The sequence below is a fragment of the Poecilia mexicana genome, unplaced genomic scaffold (genome assembly GCF_051168715.1).
Source record: "Poecilia mexicana isolate PSO_F unplaced genomic scaffold, ASM5116871v1 scaffold_14, whole genome shotgun sequence".
NCBI classification, from domain to species: domain Eukaryota; kingdom Metazoa; phylum Chordata; class Actinopteri; order Cyprinodontiformes; family Poeciliidae; genus Poecilia; species Poecilia mexicana.
The window spans coordinates 18517787-18533422 of NW_028263383.1; the positions used below are offsets into that span (position 1 = coordinate 18517787).

The 15636-nt window shown below is 38.7% G+C and overlaps 1 protein-coding gene across 1 annotated transcript; it reads right to left on the minus strand.

Annotated features, from left to right (window-relative positions):
* Positions 1 to 1999: 1999 nt before the first annotated feature.
* LOC106926291 (beta-galactosidase-1-like protein 2) lies at positions 2000 to 11236 on the minus strand. Its single transcript, XM_088012303.1, has 19 exons — positions 11076 to 11236; positions 10187 to 10384; positions 10035 to 10103; positions 9539 to 9634; positions 8780 to 8888; positions 8604 to 8696; positions 7993 to 8074; positions 7861 to 7925; positions 7688 to 7772; positions 6590 to 6727; positions 6339 to 6419; positions 5472 to 5584; positions 5243 to 5389; positions 3731 to 3802; positions 3558 to 3636; positions 3366 to 3453; positions 3173 to 3284; positions 2883 to 2999; positions 2000 to 2202 (listed from the first exon to the last, which is right to left on the minus strand). The coding sequence occupies exons 1-19, from the start codon at positions 11165 to 11167 to the stop codon at positions 2116 to 2118; spliced, it is 1923 nt and encodes a 640-aa protein (XP_087868429.1). The 5' UTR covers positions 11168 to 11236; the 3' UTR covers positions 2000 to 2115.
* Positions 11237 to 15636: the final 4400 nt, after the last annotated feature.

The window sequence follows — 15636 nt, forward strand, 5'->3', positions numbered from 1 at the left end:
GAAGTATAGGAACTAGCGCCCCCTTCACTTGCGGATTGCAATGGCCCCATTTCCAAATAAGGTAAGAGACTGACAATTGTCCGTCCCCGCCCCTTTCTGTTTGCTGCAGCGAGGTCCTTCTCGCATCATCCACCAACTACAATGTTTAAAATAAAAAAATATTCAGCAAATACCTGGAAAATATACATTGTTGTGCTCACATGACCCAGGTTAGTTTAGTCAGATATTTGAAAAAAATATATTTTGTGTATATTTTATTCAAATTTTGTGCTTTATCCATAGGACCTGTTTTGTCCCTATTCTCAAGAATCACTGATTTGTATATATAGTTTGTGAGATCTTTTGATTTGCCTTTTACTTTATTCACTAAGTGAATATAATTAAGTGAAATAAATTACCTTTCAATTCTAGTTTATTGAATTTCTATGTGCATCAATAACATTTTATATTTATCTCTACACAGGACGAAACGGCTGACTGATGGATCGGGTCTGGTGTCATTTCACTTTCTGGACGATCAGGATCCTTCAGAACTCATCTACCTTCTGATCCGATGGAGCTGCTGCAGGAAGACACTGATCCTCTAACAGGATCCTCAGATCCAGGCATTGATGTCGGGTGTCCTGCAACATTTAGATACGTCCTGGTCCAACACACCTGAATTAAATGGCTGCTTAGGACAGTCAAGTTCTCCAGAGTGGTACTAATGACCTCTGACCTCATGATTTGACTCAGGTGCGTTAAAGAAGACACATCTAAAGGTTGGAGGACACCGACCCTCCTGAACTGGAGTTAAAGCCCTGCTGTACAATTTTCCCTTAATCGTAGTCACATTTACTTGCATTCAGTGGAAACTTTACCTGTGTTGAGGTAGATGAGGCGTTTTCAGTGTCTTTACTTTAACTTTGAAGCCTCTTCTGCTGAACAGGTCACGTGTGAAGTGTTTGCGCAGTTCACAGTGTGACCTGCAGGGGGCACCATTGCATTTCACGTGGACACAACTGTTTTAGTGATGTCTGGGTTTCAGGAACAAGCAACTTATTCTGTCCCATAAAGCAAGGTTTTGTTTTACACATGTGTTTGTATTCATTTAATTCTGCTACCTTTTCACTCATGAAGCACAAACTTAATACGGTGGCTTGAAAAAGTATTCATACACCTTGAACTATTCCATATTTTGTCTGTTTTTGTGTCCCTGAGCCAGACACTTCACTCACCTTGCCTGATCATAGTGGTCGATGGCGCCAGTGTGTGGCAGCCTCACTTCTGTCAGGCTACCCCAGAGCATCTTTGGCTACAGTCCTGTAGCTTGCCACCTGCAGTGTGAATGTGCATCTTTGTCCAGAAAAGCACTATATAAGTGTGAAGTAATTTCATAGTTACCAGTAGCCAAAAGAACATAGTATAGATGCCTGTGCATAAGCAGTATAATATTAAATAGTCCAGCCACGACAACATTAAAAACCTATGCTTTAAGGCTAACTTAATTTAGGGAAAAATGCAATTAAGACATTTCACGGCCTTAATTTTAGAAGTTAATACTTTTTAAGCATGTGTTTTTAGCAATACTCCTGTTTTTTATTTCAGTGGGTTCCATAGATCAGAGAACTTAAGCCTTTTTAAGGATGTTCAAGCAGACACCCTGCATATTGGTAGGTTTGTGTTTTTAGCAATACTCCTGTTAACTTTTTTTTATTTCCATGGGTCCCACAGATCGGAGAGTCTGTCTTAAACTTCACACTCTCTCCCTGATCTGTGTGCTGCGTTCCTTTGTGTTCATTATGGTGTTTGCTATCCGATGTTCGCTAAAAAACTTTGAGAACATCTCAGAATAGCTGAATTTATACTGATATTACACATAAATTTACTCATTAGGTCTATTCATGGAAATTCAAGGGTTGAATAAAAATGTACTTTTCAAATTTGTAGGTTAAAAACTGGAAAGCTGGGCTTAACGTGTACTATAAAATACTTAAAATTTATGATTGTACAACATAACTGTAGACCGTAAACAGACCGTTTATTCAAATACAATCACAGTAAAAAACATTTTGTAAAAACAGGAAAATAAACATGTTATACATGAAGATGAGGATCATTTTCACACCCAGATGTTCACTCGATTTCTGCTTCCATGCCCAGATCAGGTGAATCCTCAAATTGGACATTGGAGTCTCCCTCCTTCTCCTCAAATACAATGATCTAATTAATTAAACAAAGGGAAGAATTACACATATAAACATCTGCTCTGATTTATGTTTGATGATTCTATGTCCAAAACAAACAAATTCACACAAGGACTGATAGAATAATGATTAACTAGAGTAGGGCACTGCTGGAGAACCCCTGGAAATGACAGTGTAAAGAGGGACTTTACATAAAATCAAGAAAATCAGGGACAATCCTCTTCATGTGACTGGCATATATAACATAAAATATAAAAACAGTGTCTTGAGTCAGAGGCTTCTTCAAATTCGTTGTAATGCAGACTGCTACAGGAGATATTTCCTGCCCACAGCCATCAACCTCTGCAACAACTCTATGAAGAATCTTGAACAACATTTAATTTCCCTTTGGGATCAATAAGGTATATTTGAATTGAATTGAATAACCAGCGTATAGTGAATTGTTGGGCTGTTTAGGCATATTGAATATTACTTAAGGGTATATAGTAATTATAGATTAATCGATAACTAAAATAGTCATAAGTTGCAGTCCTAAACATTATACTGTTACACTCACAAAAGAAGGAATAGCTGCTGTAACTTTATTACACCTAACTATAACATCAACCTTTTCAAAGCATGTTTTAAAATAAATGACATCACTTTTTACAACCTGATTGACTGATTGAATAAAGGACTGTCTGTGAGCAGCTTTACCTGGTTCATTCCACTGTGGAGAAAAGGCCCAGGGAGGTAGAGGGACTGCTGTGGACCCAGTGACCAATAGCGACCGAGATTCAGACTGTTTATGAACACAACACCTTTTCCCCAGCCCTAAAACATTTGCATTAGCAAACAGAACAACACAGACAAATCAGTGAGCATAAGTTGGCTTTGCAGCATCATTCACACAAACAAAACACTAAAGAAACCTCTGCTATTCTGCTTTTAGTTTTTCAGTGTTAAAACACACACACAAAAAAAAACTAAAGTCTTATTTCACTTACTGGCAGCTTCACAAACGTGTCACTCGGATAGCTGTACACAAACACCCTTCCCATGAAAAATCCAGGAAAGCTGGGGCTTTCTGGGAGATTTTGCCAAGGTGCCTGATTAAGACTGAAAAAGATTCCTTCAAACACATTTTTAAACCAGGTGGAAGTTGAATGCAGGTTGTTGGGTTCAATAAAGCACACTAACCTTTCAATAAAGTTGAGTTTCATATCCAGGCTGTATATTGTAAAACCCCGCAATGGGATGCCGTTGAATAAAATGTCCCCCACCAGACCTGAGAAAGCAAAAATGAAAAGTGACTCATCAGCTAACCTCTGACAATGGGAGTAATTTCATTGCATGTAAAGCAAAGAATCTGCAGCCATTGCTGCTGGTCACCTTTACGTTGTTTGTCAAGGTCTTTTCCTTGGTGAGCTCGTCCACAGTTTTCAACCAGGAAGCTCAAAGTCCGCTCTTCCTGTGGGGATGAAACACTTCAATGTATACACCCAATCAGACACAACTTTGGGTTCCATCGCAGCCAATAAAAAAGGGACCTTTATTGTTCATACCTTACCATCAGGAACAGCCAGCTCAAGGATCTGACGCTTCAAAAGACCAATATATTTTCTGTCTACAAACACCTGCAGGACAAAATGGGATTTTTCAATTTACTTATGAAATACCCATGTTCTGGTTCCCTACAAGAAAAGTGGTTCTGTGCCACAGTTTATGTGGCATTCATGCAATGTATAAAACTTCAAAAGTTTACTCAAACCAAAACGACGAAGGAACTACCCAGCGCGAGCCTGGTAAAAACAGCCACTTGTTCTACGCTTTGCTTCATCTAGAGGATCTGAACCCTCAGCTATTGTGAAAAGATTGCTTGCTGGAGGCGTGGACTCTCTTGACGTTTGAAATGATCGGGTCTGATTTTACCCAACTGCTAACGTTTGGCCGTGACATATGTAATGCGCTAGCTCGATCGCAAAGGAAGCCACTGCAGGATCTTTAAACAATCCTGTGGGGAGTAGGGCCACTGGATTTTATCTTTCCAGGGACAAAATGTCTCATACATTTCTCTGGCTCAGACTTTAATGACCCAATATTTGGAAGAGTGCCCAACACGGACTGAATGGCTTCATTCATTTCCTCTGCTGTCATTGCCAAACTACAACCATGTAGAGGAAGACTACAACTTGAAAACAGCACACAAAATTGATGCCATCATTCGTAACTCCCCTTTTTGTTTGCCGATTGGCCTGGTTGAAATTCAGTAGAAGAAATTGAGCTCAATGGGTGGAAATCCCTGACAGAGCACTGAAGGGAGATGAGAATTGAGCAAAATTGTGTAGACGGAGCAAAGGAAGCTATAGCAGGAAGTGTAAGCTGCCTTCAGGGGAGCAGGGTTACACAACGGCCTAGCTAACCCAGAGCACTAACTGAAGTAACACTCAACATATTGTAAAACAAATAAATAAAACCAAAAATATATATTCAGCAAACAACAACCAGTGACATGGAAAGCTAGCTGATTTTGTCAAGCTAAATTCCAGACATCAAGTGTCACTCCTTAATTTATGAGTTTAGAGAACAACCAACCAACCTACTTCAGTAAAGATCTGATGTTTCTATGCCACTGGGTCTAAAATGCTTTTTTCTGTTAGAAAACACAAATCAGTTGGTGACTCTGACTGGAGAAAAAACTTGCGGATGTTTTATTAATGGCAGTGTTCTTTGGCAGAGCTGTGAGGAAACTCACTCCCTTGGATAAGAACAAATAAATCTCATCAGAACGTCTCACGATTAGCATCGCGCAGTCCTCGTGGCGACTCATATTAACTTTGTACCAATCTTCTGCTCTCCGTCCTTGTGTGTTGTTCTTGAAGGGGATTTTTTCTTTGCAGTTCTTGTCACACCACCATTGCCCAAAAGTCTTCGACTCACCATGCATGCAGATGCGCTGCCATTTTTCACCCAGCTGTTTTTCAGTGCATGAACCATAATTCTACTAAGAAGTAAAAAGTAACCCAACCTCAACAGAGTCTTTACTCACAGCTTTGTGGGCAGTAACGATGACTCACCATGGCACGATCCCGAACATTGTCACCTGACTGTAGCATCCCTCCTCTAGTGATGGTGGTCTCATACAGAGTGTAGCCATATGACTGGCCGTTGCCATTGTTTGCAGGTAGGTTCTCCATGTTTACTGGCTTGGATGACGTGAAAGGCTGCAGAGGAGTTATAAAACAATAATCTGACTGGGAAACTAACTTCTACTCCGTTAGACTTATCACTGTATGTAAAACTCACACCCTCAGCGAAGCTTAAAGCATCCCATAATGACAGATGCTGGAACATGATGGCAGTTTCGTAGGAATCACTGTGACGCAACTTCGGTATGTCTGGGAGGTTGTGTCCTTTTGCTGCACAAACATGAAAAACAAATCAGACAACAATGTCTTTCAGTAACAGCACCTTGCAAAAGCTATCATAACCCTTCAATATTTTGTCACATTGGAACCACAAACCCCAATGTATTTCTTTGGGATTTTATGTGACAGACCAACACTAACTGGTCCATAATAGTGAAGTGGAAGGAAAAGGATGAAGGCTTTTCAAAAATATTCTACAATGCGAAATTTTAAAATGTGACTCTGTTGTTCTGATAACTCTGAATAAAATCCAGTGAAACCACCTGCCTGTAAAGGTTGCCAAATTAGTAAACAGAGTCTTCTGTGTGTAATTAAATATCTTTATAAATGCAAATGTTCTGAAATGGTTGTTTCTTCACCAAATGGTATTTTCTTAGTCTGTATACCCCAGATAACAATTAATCAATTACTAAATTAGTTGATAATTATTTCAATAATCTATTAATCACGATTAATCTGAATAATTGTTTCAGCCCAACTCTAGATGCTGTGAGCTATTAGAGACATAGCCTACAAGGTTTGCCACTAGAATAGTAAAAGATGGTTTATATTTATCATTTTCACATGCTTATTATTTTCCTTTCATTTCACAATTATTCTACACTTTATGCTATTATATTACATAAAATACCAATAAAATGTACTGAGGTTGTAGTTGTTCTCTGACAAAATATAAACAAGTTCAAGGAGTGTGAATAATTTTGCATGGGACAATACCTGTACTTCATGCTGAAGGTTAACTTACGGTTGAATTGAGAAAATAAATCCCTTAGAAGGTGGTACTTTGCAGTGTATCCCCCTGCTTCAGATAACGGAGCGTCATAATCTGAAACGCATCAGAAAATACAGTCAGTGTTCTCTACCGCCATCTGCTGGCTAAAACAACAGAAACACTATGCTCCATACTTTAGACAGCAGAGCTTCATCATTCCAACCATATCTGTGCACATTTACATGAACAACACGGCTGTTTTGTTTATGCCAGAGCTCACTCACCATAGCTGGAGATCAAAGCTCTGTAGGAAGGATCAGGATCTGCTCCGTTCATGAAGCCAAAACTGGATCCTCCATGGAACATGTACAGATTGACAGACATGCCTCTTCTCAGAATATTCCTCACTGTGGACACCATGTCTGGAACAAAATTATATTTTCACAAACTCATCAGAACTAGCAATAGTAGCATAAAGATCAACCTTTCATTAGTTACCTTTGCGGTATGAAGCATTTTTACATATTTAAAACTCTTTAAGGAAGGTTTTAAATAATGACCTAATATCAGGTGCTAAAGTAGTATGACTCCTTGTTTTAACATCTGCCTTCTCACTTTGACAAATCCAGTTCAGTCCAAAAGTATTCATACCTCTGTCAGATTTGGATTTAAATTAACCAGGTTGTGTTCCTGATACTCACCAAACACTCATTCATTCAAGAAAACATCACTTTTGATTTTATTACCCGTTATTAAAAAGGCATGCTGAGTAGTTTCTACTCATCTCAGCAATCAGTGAGAAGCATCACAGTAATCAAATCCTTCTTATAATTGCTGAGTAGGTTTTTATTTTTCTTGTTTCGCTGGTGTTTTGGTGATTTATCTTTAGATATGAGCTCCAAGTTTGAGGTCCGATAAGGAAGATTGAAGGCCTTCTTCACATCTACCTTGTCGTTGTTTCCCTCATAAATTCTTTAACAGATTCAAGTCAGGACTTTGCCTATCTAAGACATTAATACTACTTAAAGTAAGAAGTAACATGTTGGGAAAAAAAAGTATTATTATAAATCTAAAATGGTACAGTGCTGGTTGTATGAATATCTTGTCACAGTGTCAAAGTACTCACACCCTTAGTGTGGATACTTTATAAAAACAAATTTCTATAAATTAGTTAAAATTCAGGATTCAAGTGTTGCTGTAGTTTAGTGTAGAAGACTTTGGGTTTTAAGAATGAGATTCCAGAGAATAACAAAGATTTAAGACACGTAAAATCTAACACTGGACAATGCACGTACAAAACAAAACCGCTAAACAGCATAACATCAGCAGAGAGGATACAATTTAATGAAAAGGACGGTGCTGGCATAGTGGGCATGAATTACCTTCTGGAGCTAGCACATGGTGAAGGTCCCCCCATGTATCATACCCGCCAGTCCAGTATTCCATCACCAAGGAAGGCTTGTTGGGCTGAAAACCAGTACAAGAAGGATCTGAAGTGTCAGCTAACACATCCAATAAAAATCAGAGAGCTGGTGTGAAAATAAATATTAAAGACCTTGACAGAGCTCAGCTCCTGGACGATTCTCTGATTCAATTTCCGTAGCTTTATTGCCCGGAGAGCTTTGAGACAACAGATAACACGTTAAACTTTGTATTTCTGTCCGTATACGTGTGCACACTGACGTACCTCCATCCACACCCCCCGACTTAAATGAGTTGATGTTATCTGATGTGAGAAAGACCTCACTGATTCCTCTGGACTGTAAAGCCTTTCAACAAAAAAAAGAGATAAAACACGTCAGAATGGTCTGTTGATGGCAAAATACCTGCCTGTAGTTTGGGGAAATTGTCATGATCTGTGTTTCTGTGTATTTATTTTTAAGGGTTTTCTGTGTTTAGTCTCTGTCCTGTGAGTCTCTGTTGTCTCTGCGTCTTCCCTGTTGATTGCATCCCAGGTGTGTCTAATTACCTGATTACCCTCCCTGTGTATTTAAACTTGTTGTCTTTGTCTCTTGTCGGGTCCTTGTCTACGATAGTTTGTCTGCCGGCACAGTTGAACTGTTAAGTCCTGTGTCGGCATTAGCTCGTCGCGTGAGTCTTTGTTTAATTCAGTTGCTACCGGTGCTGATCCTCTGTGTTTCCGCTCTGCTGTGCTGCCTGAGATCTGGACTGTTTTTGAGCTACACTCTTCATTAAATCCATCATTTTCTTCTACAACCTGGGTCTCTGTGTCTCTCCTCACCACCACCAACCACTACACATGACAGAAATAGTCTTAATAAAAGATAATAACCTTACCTCTTTAATGAATAACATGTACCTTTGGTCCTTTGCAAAGGATCCATATTCATTTTCAATCTGCACCGCAATAATAGGACCCCCTTTGTTGAACTGGAATTCACAAACAAGTATTTTAGGCTATGGCAACAAAGTAGAGCTACTTACAATACACTCATTTCCAATTTAAAACTGACCTGAAATGGAACCACTTTTGGTATAAGTTTGTCAAAATAGGTGTTGACAGCCTGAATGAAGCCAGGGTGCATGGTCCTTAGTCTCATATTCTCATCTCTGAGGAGCCAGCTGCATAAAAAAATTCCAACTGCTACTTATCTGCCTTCTCTTTCAGTATTTTATGAAGACAGTTTTACATAATATTGCACCATCACCTTCCTAATCTTCAGACACTTAAAGACAGCAATGAACTCTGTGACACGATCGTCTGAACTCTGAGACTTCCCCTGTGTACTACGCACCTCACCATGTGTAGAGAGGCTCCAGTTAACGACAGCCTAACCTATTTTCTGATTACTTTTAGCTAAGAATTGTGTGCAATCTATGAACATTGATCTTTCATCCTCAAAAATGTAAACGTGACATCACATCAAAACTAACATATCCTATCCTGACTCAATCTAACCCATTCATCCCACTACACAAACACTACAGAACAGAGGCAAGTCAAAAGCAACACACGCATTTTAAGGATTTATCAAATCACACAAACTGCTCCTCGTTTCGTCAAATTTAGACCCACTTACGGCACGTTTCCTTGAAACACAAACATGCATGACAAGATGGGAAACTGTGAACGCAACTTCAGATTTTATTACTGCTTCAAAAAGAAGAAAACAATTCGGTAAGTCTGACATACTGAAGCAAACTTTCAAAAAAACTGAGGATGTCTTTCTTCGTGGTCTTAGGAGGTCATATGTAAACAATGTGAGTGTTACCTTGGCAGTCCTCCCAGGTCCATGTCGGCAGAAATATAGGGACCAGGACATAAAATAACCCACAACCCCAGCTCAGCTGCCAGAGATATGTATGCTCTGCGAAGAAGAGAAAGACCATGCTAAAAAGATCTAAAAATCTGATACAAAGGGCTGTGAAAAGTGCCTGGCAACAACAGTAGCTAACAGTAGTGTCGTATCCCCTTGTGTGGATGATTGCTTTAATAAGTTGCTGCTGTTGTGGAGATTAGGCAGTTGTCAGGTGGGACTCCCTTTCCCCTTCCCTTTATTGCTTGAGCCCACAGGTTGCATGATGGGAGCAGAAGGCGAATATTTCTAACCAGGTTTCAAAACAGGTAATATTGTTAGGAAAGCTAAGGAAAGTGATGCAGGAATCTTGTTTTGGACCTCTCCAAATAGTTTAGCCAGCAACAACTATGGTCTCTAATTAATCCAACAGGTTCTACAGTTAAGACAAGCAAACCAACGTTCTCCTTACTCTAAATCCAACTGCGTGTGGAAGTTGAACACGTCCTTCTCCGGCTGGTGCAGACTCCATGGAACATATCTGTCAGGATGCGTTAATTACCATTCAGGTGATAGCAATGGGTTTGTGACATAAAACAAACACAGTGCAAGTTATCTCCCTACGTAGTTAGGGTGTTGATGCCACAGGCCACCATCTTCATCAGCCGGTCTCTCCAGTACGGCCTGGGCACACGGAAATAGTGAACGGATCCCCCGAGGATGCAGAAGGGCTTCTCCTCCAGGGTGAACTGGGACGAGTTGGTGTTCAGGCCCATCTTCCTGATCGTCTTCAAGTCCATTTGTGGCTCACTTTGAAAGAATCTGCGCATAGTTCCAGTCACAATCAGGTTACGGGGCATACGGGCTATTGTTCTTGAACTGACCACATGATGTGCTCTGCAGGAATTTGCAGATGCCTTGAGTAGGCAAAAAAGTATAAAACAAAGGAGCAGAAACACATTTTTGCGAAGTCAAAACACACTTTGACACACTCATGTGGACAAATTTATTTAGCTCATGACAGGTTTGTTAAATAATTTCTTTACTAAATCCTTTGTGTAATAATATTAAACATATCAGTATCAGATAGATATTAAGCTACATTTTTTTGGGAAAATTACACAAATCTCCAAGTACCGGAGAGACAAAAATAGCTTAATCCTCCTGACTACCAGTAGTTCATTTTTGTCATCTGTAGAGGACATTTCTAAACTTGAATATCTCCCACCCTCTGCATTCTACTGAATTAATTCATTTTGGTATCTGGAGAGGACATTTAGGGCTTTTCAATGATACCACATGTGAAGGGGTGGGACTTTTGTACGTATCTTTTTCTAATTCATAAAAATTGCGTTCATCAGTAATAACACATTTTATGGGAAGAGACAAAGTAAGTGCATAAAACCTTTTATTACCTTACAAAGAATGTGGGATTAAAAAAAAAAAAAAGGTGATTGGACAATATTTTTTCCAATCAGAATCAACTGACACATGAAAAACAGACAACACTTACCCCAGATACTTGTAGAGGATGAAGCAAACTACGCACAAGCAAATGAATGCTTGTATCCGTTTCTGTTTATTTCTTGTCCTCAGGACACCCATGGGTAGGCTGTTGGTTCCCCTGCTCTAAAACAGGAAGCAGTAGTACTGAGCTGACGGCAGCATCTGTGTGCAGATCAACTCACAGAGCTTGCCTGAAACACGCACCGCCTCGTGGGAGTGGCTCACAAGGCAAGGAGCTCACCTTAGTAACAAGGCTGGACTACCCTGTGTTCATTAGTTACATGTTGCTTTACTGTACATCATCCCTAAGTACTATCTTCTCTGTATTTTTGATGTGTGGATTACATCTTTAAGTGGGCAGAATTACGTATTTCCCAGGCACATGCTGCTGTTTTAAAGCACAATCTAGTAACTCTGTTGTCTTCAATTCTTATAAAAATGCTGTATATGTCACACATGACTTAAGAGACTTGCAATTTCAATTGGGCCTCTGTCTTTCTAAGAAGGCCCTGCTCTTTCCGACGCTCCGCCTTCCATCACAACCCTCCTCCATTCAGCCATTAACAAAGTTTTCGCCAGCGTTACACAGAGAAGTAGTTTGCATGATGAAAAACAAGTTTCATTTGCCTTTAAAACAAACAAACAAAATGCAGTGTTTAATAATGAGTATTCCATTTGTATTCTGGGACCTCTGATAAAATAAACTGGAACATGAAGCTACCATACTAAACTGCTGAATGAGCCTCTGTGTAAACTGGGCCTATGCTTGGGCTAAGGCCCAGCTGACGCAGAGCAGCTCTTCGGTTAAACCATAACATTTTTGTTGGTATCCAGCAGCTCATTTACACAATACTTGTGAACGCAGTGTCTCACACTGGCTCTTTTTGACACCAGGTCTCAGAGTGAAGCTGTTTCGTATCACCCCCCACGTAGATGTGAAGTACTCTGTATAAGTTTCATGCCTACACAATATAATTGTCATGTTTATGCAATATACTTATCATGTTTATATACCATAAGCGGAGGTAGGTAGAGTACCCAAAAATTTTATTCAAACAAGAGTAGCACTACTTCAGCATATTTTGCTCAAGTTAAAGTAAAACGTAGCCATACAAGAACTTACTTAAGCAACAGTAACAAAGTATTTGGTAAAAGGCCTACTCAAGTACTGAGTAACTGATCAGATTATCACCCACTTAATATTTTAAAAATACATAATCAGACGGGTCAAAATATAAAGTTAAATGGAAATTTTGGTATTTTAAGGACTGAAATGACAATAATTCATATAAGTAACACAAAATTAAATCAGACAAAAGAAAATTTCCACATCTGTTCCCTTTGATTTAAAACGTATGAAACTTTAACAAAAAGTGCAGGTGTGTCTTTGTCTGGTGAATTTTTGGTTAAAACATGCTTGTTTTTCAGTCAGTGGGTAGAAAATCCAGAGATTTAACTCAAGTAAGAGTAGGTGACGCTTCATAATGAAATTACTCAAGTAAAAAGTACAGTGTAGCAAAAATACTCCTAATTTTTTTTTTCTGAAAAGGTACCGTAAATGTAATTGAGTAAATGCAACTAGTTACTACCTAACTCTGAACGTATCATGTTAGTACAATATATTATCGCGTCTGTATAACTCAAGCGTCACGGGTATACAATAAATAGCACATTTGTACAGCAATTATCCCCTTATAATGTGGTTATTATTCGAACATTTTCCTCCGTGATAGCAATACGCTTCCGTAGAAAACGACCGTAAAACTGCCTAGAAGCTAACGGTCGATATCATTTAAACTAACCCTGAACCGCACAGAGTCGCCATTGTCACGGCAATGGCTAATGGGGATACAAATAACGGTAATTGGATTTAGGCTAGCCGCCGTTTATTAGTCAACAACATAGAATCGGCGTCAATAAAATACTGTTATAAATTTACAAACATTTCTAATAATGGTACATATCTATTACTTGTGCACTTATCCTACCTGTTTTAAACAAAAATTAGCTTCTTCGGTAACGGCTTTGCTGCGACGCTAGCTTATTCAGCTTAGGCTTCCACTGAGCTTCTCCTGCGTACAGTTTGGAAGTCAGTGTCTGTTATGCGCCACTACTGCCATCTTGTGGAGTAAATTAGTATTGCACCAGGAATAAATTTACAGGTAAATGTGAGTGCCACACAACATAAAAAACCAAAACACAAGTAGTAAAATAAACAAAATGAAAGAAAGGAGCTGGAGGGATGTGTCTTTTAATGGTCAAATTGCCTTTGTGTGTCACATCAGCAATAGTGGATCATGTCAAAAGGTACTGCCTCATTCCAAACAAGATCAATATTTCTGTATCCTCCATGTTTATGAAATAAACTAATGGCAAAAGGGGACTGTACAAAGTGTGGGCAACGGAGATGTAAATAATTGTGGCAGAGGTGATTTGCTTCATGTGGACCCTATATATACAAAAAAAACAAACATTCAAATTAAAAATGTTTATTATGTACTAAAAAAAACGTAATATTCCAATCACACAATAGCTTACTTATGTTTTAAGTTGCTTTATTTGTTATTTCCCTCTAGGTTGTGATATATGTGTTGTTTTTGGAGTAACTTTTTGAATTAAATCTACATTTAAGCCTAAAACATCTACATTTAGTTCTAAAGAGTTTGTGGAAAATATAATTTTGTTCCAGGCATGGTGTCCACATTGAGGAAAATCTTCAATGGGGATAGAACAATGCTTCATGAACGGAGCAGATTCTGGTCCTTCTTCAGAGCTATGTTGAGTGAGCCCTGGCATAAACAAAAACAAAACATATATATATGTTTTGTTTATGCAAATGTGCACAGATGTGGCTGAAATGACGAAGTTCTGCTGTCTAAAATATGGAGCACAGAGTGTTTCTGTTGCATTAGCCAGCAGATGGCGGTAGAGAACAATTACATGCGTTTCATTTTATGACGCTCCGTTATCTGAAACTGGGGAATATTCTGTAAAGTACCATCTGAACCTCCAGTACGAAGTACAGGTATTGTGGCATGCAAATTTATTCACACCCCTTGAATTTGTTTACATTTAGTCAGAGAATAACCACAACTTCAGTACATTTTATTGTATCCTATGTAATATAACAGCATAAAATGAAGAATAATTGTGAAATGAAAGGAAAATAATAAGCGTGTGAAAATGATAAACAAACCTTGTAGGCTATGTCTCTAACAGATTTGGGCTGAAACAATTAATCAGATTAATTGTGACTAATCGATTGTTTGAAATTATCAACTAATTTAGTCATCAGTTAATCGTTAACTGGAGTATATAGACTCAACAAAGGTAAAACAAACATTCTCAGATAAATATACATTTTGCATTTTAAATAGGCTGAACAGTGACACAGTTGGTAGAGCTGTTGCCTTGCAGCAAGAAGGTTCTGGGTTCAATTCCCAGCCCTGGTCTTTCTGCATGTTCTCCCTGTGCATGCATGGGTGGCATGCATGCTTCCTCCCACAGTCCAAAAACATGACTGTTAGGTTAATTGGCCTCTCCAAATTGCTCCTAGGTGTGAGTGTGCATGGTTGTTTGTCTCTGTGTTGCCCTGTGACAGACTGGCAACCTGTCCAGGGTGACCATACCTCTTGCCCAGAACAATAGCACCAGATAGGCACCAGCAACCCTCCCAACCCCACTAAGGGACAAGGGTGTAAAGAAAATGGATGGATGCATTTTAAATAATAATAAAACTTTTGTTTCTAAATGTTTTAGCCGAAACTCCTCAAGTGGGATACTTTAGCTTCTCCTGCTACAGAATTTAATTTTAGGCAATGAAATGTTTATTTTCTTCGTTTTTTTTAAATGAATTGAATTATGTGTTTATTTGTATTTTTTTAAAGAGTATCTAATATTGAATAAAAAGGCATAAATGAAAATTCTGTAGAATGTGCCACTTCTTTTTTTTATCTGATTAATCAGTAGATTACTAAATGAATCTTTAGTTGCAGCCCTAATCTGGAGACTGACATGATTCTGCATTTTGTTTGCTAAATACCTCAGGTACCATGAAGATGGACCGAAAGCTTCCATGAATATTGATTTTCAAGTTTTATCTCAGTTTTGCACTTTTACCAGATCATTGTAACTCATGAAGATGCTTTGATCTGGTAGGATGGTTTTATTTGGGATCCTACCAAGAGCTCAACTCCCTCCATGAACCTCAGAGTTTTGTGTGATGCTTATAGAGTTCAGGAAATAGTTTTAGACCTACCTCAGCTTTAAACATGTCCACACCTTCCCCCATGACTTCTGTCTTCTTTGGTCTTCATGGTGCTGTTTGTTATTTAACGTTCACTAACAAATGTCAAAGGCCTTCACAAAGCATCTGCATATATAATGAGATTTAATTAGACAGAGATGGACTCTGTTAAGGAATTTGGCAACCTTGAAAGGCAACTGGTTCCAATGGATTTTATTCAAGCTTATCAGAGCAACACATTTTAAAACTTTTTGTATTTGTAAAATATTTTTAAAAGCCTTCATCTTCTTCCTTCCACTTCACTGTTATGTACAGCTTTGTG